Source organism: Erpetoichthys calabaricus, chromosome 3, assembly GCF_900747795.2.
Source record: "Erpetoichthys calabaricus chromosome 3, fErpCal1.3, whole genome shotgun sequence".
NCBI lineage: Eukaryota > Metazoa > Chordata > Cladistia > Polypteriformes > Polypteridae > Erpetoichthys > Erpetoichthys calabaricus.
This window is the reverse complement of record NC_041396.2, coordinates 40,693,993-40,702,425: the sequence shown is the minus strand read 5'-3', so window position 1 is coordinate 40,702,425 and position 8,433 is coordinate 40,693,993. Positions and strand designations below refer to the sequence as shown.

The following is an 8,433-nucleotide window of genomic DNA, read 5'->3' as shown; positions in this document are numbered from 1 at the left end:
CCACACTAAGACATTTTAGGGAAAAAATATTTACTTATTTGTTAGTTTGGAATTCACCATTATTGCTACTTATACTGTACAAGCAATGCAATTTTGTGGAGAAACACCAGATGGCGTGAGATTATGCAACGATGAATCTATTGTTATGAGTCATGTGTCGATGTATCCTGCTCATCTTTAAGAATCCTTACCCACTCTCCTTAAAATATAATGTGAAAGCCATGTCTTATATTATCAAAACACTAAAAATTCAAAATTTCCTTATAAAGAATGGCGCAGAGCACTTTCAGAATTTGGCAAAAAATTGTTCTAAAATATGTCTGCCAGGCTTCTGCTTATTTTTTTTTCTTTTGATCTTTTAATAAACATGTTTTATTTTTTTTCTTATTCACACAATTCTCCAAAATAAGAAGGCAAGGGTTTTTGGTTGATGATTTAATACATCTTAATTTTTTGGAATGTTGTACTGATTGTACTTATGGTAACGTGATCTTTAAATATAAAAAAGAAAGACACACAACATGCTGCTTGCCAAAGAATTAAAGTACAACATGTTCTTTTGATTGTAAGCCTTGTTAATTTAAAACATAACAAATGACAGCTCAATAGGCATTCTTTTCCAAACCTTATAAAATTTCGTGTTCGTTTTAACAACGTATTTAAGACGAATGTCAAGTGATATATTCACAGAAATAATCATTTTGGTTTCTTTTTCCTTTCGCTCCTCCAGTCTAAGCAGACACTACAAGTGTACTAAAGGTGCCCAAACACTACGTTATGGCTGGCACCTGCCTACTAACACAAAAGAGCAGAAAAACATGTACAGTACATACAGGATACCATAGTCATTTCATGTACAGGAGTGCCAGAGAGGCACTGAAGGCGGACTTCTTGTAATAAATAATGGTTTGTTTAATCCATTACCTCCTTCATTTTGACATCTTGAACTTTAAAGATAAGACTTTTACATATAAAAGATGCATTCCCATAACTAAAGTGGAGAATATATAGCAAAAGGGGGGATTTAGATAACAATTGATTTGAGGTTTCGAAAGCACATGATAAGGTCCAAAGGAATTGGGGGTGAAATTGCGTTTCCATCCATTCTCAGGAATCTCAGGTGGGGCTGTTCGTCCTCCTTTTCCCAGTCGATGGCCATTACAGGGAATGGGCAGATTTCTGTGCCATTGATCTCTGTGAAGAAAAGCAGAAATGTTAAAGAAAAAGAAAGATGGTGTTATGTCTAAGGTGCCATAGATAAGGTCCCCCAATAAAAACAAACCCTTGTATATTTAAATACTGTGGCACAATGGTTAGTACTGCTGCCTCATAGCTCCATAGATCTTGGGTTGAATCCTAGCCTGGTTACTGACTGTGAGGGGTCCCTCTAAATCTGCATGGGTTCTTTTTCCCAGTACCCCACTTTTGTTCCCAAATCCTAGACATATGCACTTTAGGTTAATTGGTAATTCCAAATTTTTCTAAACATGAGTGTGAATGGCACCTATCCCATCCAGGGGTGATTTCCACCTTGCAGCTGATACTTTGGGGCTAAGCTTCATGTCCCATTATGTTGTGCCCCCAAATTGCACTGTAAAATGCAAGACTGCCAGTCCAGTCCCTACTGTGTGACCCTAAATGAGACACTGCATCAGCCAGTGTCTACATCTGGAAACAACTGTTGCGATATAACAAGCATTATTTGAGATGTCAGGTGTAAGCAAATATGAGGATGAGTGGAGGGTTCGTTTAGTGACATCATACTCAGTGATAAATATAAGAAACATCCCACCCCCATCCTCCAGAACTTCAAGAAGAGAATGCAGTCGACTTACTTGCAATGCTGTTGTGGTTGATGTACAAGTGCTCCAGCTTGTGACTGAAAATGGGGACGTTGTGCAGTTTGTTATGGGCCAAATGAAGATCCAGAAGACTGGAAATGTTGAAAATGTTTTTGGGAACACCCTTGTCTGTCAGTAGATTGTTATTTAGTCTAAGGAAGGCCAATTTGGATAAGCTCTTGAAGTAATCACTGGGAATGTCCTCAATGTTGTTGCGGTCCAAGAAGAGCTGATTGATATTCAGTGGAACGTTGGTGGGCATCTTCTTCAGACTATTGTGTGCCAAATTTAACTGAACCAAGTTCTTGAGACCTTTAAAGATGTTCTTTCCTACATCTCCATCAGTCAGCTTATTATGGTTGAGATCTAGCATGGACAGGTGTTCCAACTTGTTGAAAACCCCAGAAGGAATTTTAGAGATTTGGTTCTTACATAAACGCAACTGCTCCAGGTTGGGAGGCAAGAAGCCAGGCACTTCCTGGAGGTTGTTCTTCCCCAAGTACAAGAAAAGCAGACTGCTCAACTTCTCTAGGACTGACCGTTCCACTTTTTTGATCCGATTGTTGTCCAGATTGAGCCATCGGAGCTCCGAGGCATTCTTAAAGGAGTCTTCGGTGACCTCATCTATGAAGTTGTTCTGAAGGTAAAGATGTTGTGTCCTGGCTGGGATTACAGGGATCTTTCTTAAGTTGCGATTTTCACAGTGAATGGCAGTAGGAAAATCTGGAGGACAGAAGCACTCTTTTGGACAGTCTGGGAAGATGGAAGGAGGCCCAAAAATCACTGGTGGAAAGTCGGTTGGCTCTTTAGGCTCTGGCTTTTGGATATGTGGCTTTCTCTGTGGTGGGGTAGGTTTAGTAGGTCTTCTCCTCTGACACTGCACCACAGCAATGGCAAGACTTAGAAGAAGAAAATATCTAACACAGGTCCTCATGGTCTGGCGTCTTGTGCTGAATAGAAATAAACAGAAAATAAAAGAAATATTTTTTTTAAGTTAAAGGGGTGGTCATGGCCTGGCCTACCCTAACAGATGCACTATGTTGCAAAAACAAGTCTTACACTTTTTCATATTTTTAAGACAGCAATGGCTAATGAAATAAATAATAATATTCAACAAATGCAATGCATCTCTCTCTTGCTCATCACCTGTCATGGCCCTGGATGGGTCTTAGGAAGCTGTGGATCTATCAGAGAGTGTCACTTTTCTAAGAAAAAGTGTATAAAATCAATCCTGCAACTTTTTATTACAGACAAAATAGCAAAAGACCCCCACACATCGCTGGCAATTGGAGAAGGAGTGCAGCTAACAAGTTGTAGGAACTCAGCTTGCACTAGTATCTGTTGCAAAGGAGGCTCCAAGAAGAGTCAGACTATCACAAGTGCCAAGTTTGTTCACTCTGGATGATGTGGCAGAGGCAATGCTAAATATTGCTGGTGGGGTCAGACTCCCTTGTTGTTCGAAGAGCATTCCCTTGAGTTACCAAAATGTCACCTGATAGTGTCGAAGACTAAGGAAGGGGGTCCCAGCATACAGAAGTGTTATGTGACTCTTCATTTCCATTCGGGGGGTAAACGTTAACATTATACAAAGTTACTGTCTGTTGTACCTGCATTTTTATCACTCTTTAATTTAATATTGTATTTTATCAATATATTGCTGCTGGAGTATATGAATTTCCCCTTGGGATTAATAAAGTATCTATCTATCTATCTATCTATCTATCTATCTATCTATCTATCTATCTATCTATCTATCTATCTATCTATCTATCTATCTATCTATCTATCTATCTATCTATCTATCTATCTATCTATCTATCTATCTATCTATCTATCTGCCTTGGTGATGCTCTATTGTTGTGGTGACTGTGTGATTATTATAGCATGTGGAAATCGATTAATATAATATTTGATTAATACATTTTTTTATATTATGCCCACATCATCTGCTATGTGTTCAAAAATGTATAGTGTGTTTATCAGGTTATATTTGTGTAAAAGATCCATTCTGCTGATGTTAGGTTGCTTGCTGTAGCATTAGATGTCCATCCATACTGGCACTGATTTCTTATTATAAATCATCTCTTTATAATAGTGCTTAATTGATTAAAGTGTTAATGATGCAGCCATTCACTTAATTTAAATAATTTCAACATCAGTGCTTTATTTAAATAGTTCTCAAATTCTTCCAACTCGAATATTTTGTATGTGGTATTTTCCTCTTTACATGTCCAACAGCCAATAATGTCAGTGAAGAGTTCCTCAGTAATCAGTACTGGAACTACTGGAATGTCAGCAGAGATGTGCACAGGCCTGTAGCTTGTACTTTAATGGGCTGTCTGTATAAACGGTAGTGCCCCAGTCTGAGCAAATCTCGATTGCATGTCACACAAACACATACACACCCTATTACAAAATGTTTAATAAACAAAGAGGAGATGTCTGTCTCTTTGATAAAGTAAATAAAGAAATTAAAAATGTTTCAACTTTTAAAACAGTTAACCCAGAATCTTGAATGTTACACTACGCATACTTCATCCGGCTTCTTTAAAAAATAAGAAAGCGATACATTTGTTTCAATTACGATAAGAAGAAAAACTAAAAAAACAATGTTTTCTGTCATTTAGGTGTCATTAATGGTACTGGTGTACTTTTTCATACTTTTGAAGTTTGTGAACCACTAATAATAATAATATTTCTTTGCATTTATATAGCACTTTTCTCACTACTCAAAGCGCTCAGCAATTGCAGGTTAAGGGCCTTGCTCAAGGGCCCAACAGAGCAGAGTCCCTTTTTGGCATTTGTGGGATTCGAACCAGCAACCTTCCAATTGCCAGTGCAGATCCCTAGCATCAGAGCACACCAAACACAACAGCACAGATATAAGAGAAATTTATTGCCACAAATACCTTCATGTATTTCACAGCTTCGGCAATATGACTCTCCAAACCACTCAGGTGAGCTTCCTCTAACTACTCTCCCGATTACTTCCGGTGCCGTCACATTGCATCCAGGAAACACTTCTGGATCAGGCAGAACCTCCCCATGATAGGAGCATCTGCCTCCAGCCGATCCCCCAAGCAGCACCAGAGGAAAGCTGCCCACCAAAACTACAACTCCCATGCAGCCCTGAGGGTTGTCGCCACCTAGTGTACTGGGAAAGCTCCTGTCCCTGGGGAGCATTATTAACTATCATTAACTATTCATTATAATAGCCCCCTAACCAAATAAGGTACCACTACCCAACCTGGTCAGGATGTCCGTCCACCCACATCCTTCCATTAAAAGAACTTCCCAACCAGGTAAAGAACCATCCATACTGGCTGAGATGCTAGTCAACCCATGTTGCCTATTGCAAGTTTTAAATGGGGTAATGCAAATAAGATTTACTTCACATTTTAGATTTAGATTACAAACCATTTTATAATATGAGGGTAAGTCATTAATTATTCACACTTTTATTATAATTTTCTTTGGGTTGGTCATACAGCTTTTCCCGTGTACTTGTAGAAACAGGCTGTGGTGGTAAATTCAGTCTTGACTAGTCACATTCTCTTGTTGTTTTCTATGAGTAAACATGGCCGCTCTGCTCTCCATCTGCACCAAACAAGAGCAGCAAGCAGTGATCTACTTTTTATGGGCTAAAGGTGTACCAGGGGCTGAAATCCACAGAAGGCGTTTTGCATAATATGGAGATAGTGTTTTAAAACAATGGAATATTTATTAATGAATCGAAAAGTTAACAAATGGCCAAACATGTGTTAAGCACGAAGGAGCAGGACACCCATCCACCTCCACTACCAATAATAACATCGAGCAAGCCCATAGTATAATTCTGACAAATTGATCAATGATTTTTAGTGAATAATTTGCAAATCAGTCATGGTTCTGCATATTATGTCACCCACAACAGACTTGACTTTCATAAAATCTGTGGAAGATGGGTCCCAAAACAACTTACAGAGGAGTATAAACTCAACCTGAATGCACTGCTTCTTTGACATGTTGGTACTTGGGAAATCAATAACCTCTTGATCAATAAGCAGACTGCAATCCAAAGAAACAAGTCAGACACTATACCTGGTTTGGACAGCATGTGACAAGATTTCTTTCAGTCGTATATTACCATGGTGGAAGACAATTCACTCCATCCATCCATCCATTTTCCAACCCGCTGAATCTGAACACAGGGTCACGGGGGTCTGCTGGAGCCAATCCCAGCCAACACAGGGCACAAGGCAGGAAACAATCCTGGGCAGGGTGCCAACCCACCGCAGGACACACACAAACACACCCACACACCAAGCACACACTAGGGCCAATTTAGAATCGCCAATCCACCTAACCTGCATGTCTTTGGACTGTGGGAGTAAACCGGAGCGCCCGGAGGAAACCCACACAGACACGGGGAGAACATGCAAACTCCACGCAGGGAGGACCCGGGAAGCAAACCCAGGTCCCCAGGTGTCCCAACTGCGAGGCAGCAGTGCTACCCACTGCGCCACCGTCACTCCCATAATTCCTAAGACAAGCAGGCTGTAAGGCACTTCACTGTATCTTCATCACTGTCTGAGCAACTTTCTCATTTCCTAGGCCCTTTTTCTAAAACATAGCATTGCATTATGGGGACAGGAGGGTAATCTATAAGAATTAAGTTCTAGGCAGAAACCAAATGTTGATAGAGAGCCAGTCCATCATAGGACACACTGGCTTATGCTGGGTCAATTCAGTGGGACAAGTTAACCTAAATATCACAACTTTGAGATGTGAGAAGAATCGTAGGTATCTGGAGAAAACAAACTGCACGCAGACCATACTGTAACTGGGCTCGGATTTGAACTTAGGTCTGTGAGGTAGGATTACTAATCATTGGGGCAGCATGCTCTACCAAAAAAAAAAAATCCACACAGACACAAAAACATGCCAGCTTGACATAGACAGACCAGGATCTGAACCCTGCTTTAATTATTTTGTGATGCAGCAAACCTAATCAGCGTGCTGCTCAAAAATCAAAAACACATGCAAACTCAATTTGTTTATGATTGAACTAGGATTTGAACCAAAGTCAGTGAATCTCTGAGGTAGTGGCACTAATCATACAGCCATCATGATCCCCAAATAACTCATGCAGACAAGCAAACTAAACACAGACAGTGGCCAGGCTGAGATGAGAATCCAGATTACTTTATGTAGCATAAGGATAAAAAATCAGGCTGACCCATAAAAAACATGCAAACTCCACACAAACAGTAACCAAACTGAGATTTCTTAATCTGTGGAACTGCATTATGCCATCATGTTCCCGAAGAACCCATACCTGTCCTGTCTAGTCAATGTCTGGCTGGGGTTCACCTCCCCTCTCTGTGGGTATTCTGATTTTTTGTCTCATATACAGGGCCAGTTTAAGAGTTGCCAGTAAATTCAACATGCATTTTATGGAATATGGGAGGAAGACCAGCAACAGACATGGAGAGAACATGCAAACTCTACAGGGAGAGTGACAAGGCTGGGTTTCCAATCCCAGTCCTTGGACTTGTGGGGAAAGAGCATTACTCACTATGCAACCATATTATACAAAATACACACATAGACACAGACATGCAAGACCTATATGTCCATAGTGAGATCTGAACTCACGCAAACACTGGGAGTGCAGCATAAGCAAACTAAACACAGACAGTAATAAGGCGTGGGTCTTAACTCCACTCACATGGTTAATCAGAATCCCGTTATTGCTAGCATGTGAAATATACCAGAATTGACTTTGGTGAGATGCAAAAACATGGAATACAAGACATTACCAGTTCTAGACAACACCATTTCAACTCGCCCTTAATCTGACATTGTGCAAAAACCATACAAATGCAACAGTTTCCTGAACAAAACAAACTTCAATAATATCCTCAAATAACTAGAAAAACTATACAAAATAATATAGATAACAAATAGTACAAGTTGAGCAAGTAATGAAGTATTTACGAATAGACAAACAACACAGTTACCAGTTATATGTTGCAAAAACAGTTAGGAGTAGCCCTATGAAAGTTTATTTAGGAGCTGAATAGTCTGAGGAAAGAAGCTGTGGAGATGGGGTGTAGTTTGGGTCGCAATAGACCTGTACCTCCTGTGATGGCAATTTAATGAACAGATGGCTGCTGGGGTGGCTGGAGTCAGCTGCAATCTTTCTTGCTCTCTTTTTTTGTTCTGTTTGGAGGTAACAGCCAACGATTTCCTCAGCTGAACAAATCACCTGCTGCAACCAACTCTTAGAAAGAGAGGAGACTGAAGGAAACCAAACGGTGATAGAGGTGGTCACAATATTCTTAATGATAGCTTAAAAATGTAACAATATACGCTTTAGGAAGAACAATCTCTGCCTGGCTTTCTTGACGGTGGAAGTGATGTGCTTGTCCCATTTTAATATACTAGTGAAAGTAGTCCCCAGCAATTGAAATGACTCAACCCCAGGCACAGACTGGCCATTAATTTGCAAAGGTGGACAGTTAGTGAGAAGTCAATCCTCATTTCCACTGTCTTAATAGTACTGAGCTCCAAGTTTTTACAAGAACACCATTCTACAAGACGGCCCACC

The 8,433-nt window shown here is 40.1% G+C and overlaps 1 protein-coding gene across 2 annotated transcripts in view; it reads right to left on the bottom strand.

Moving 5' to 3' along the window:
• Positions 1-335: 335 nt before the first annotated feature.
• prelp (proline/arginine-rich end leucine-rich repeat protein) overlaps positions 336-8,433 on the bottom strand; it is a 33,056-nt gene continuing 24,958 nt past the window's right edge. For both annotated transcript variants that reach the window (XM_028796670.2, XM_028796671.2), the window contains exons 2-3: positions 1,836-2,791; positions 336-1,194 (exon numbers count right to left, since the gene is read on the bottom strand). In XM_028796670.2, coding sequence (XP_028652503.2) covers positions 1,025-1,194; positions 1,836-2,775 — 1,110 coding nt within the window. In that variant the 5' untranslated portion in view covers positions 2,776-2,791 and the 3' untranslated portion in view covers positions 336-1,024. The remainder of the gene's footprint in view (positions 1,195-1,835; positions 2,792-8,433) is intronic.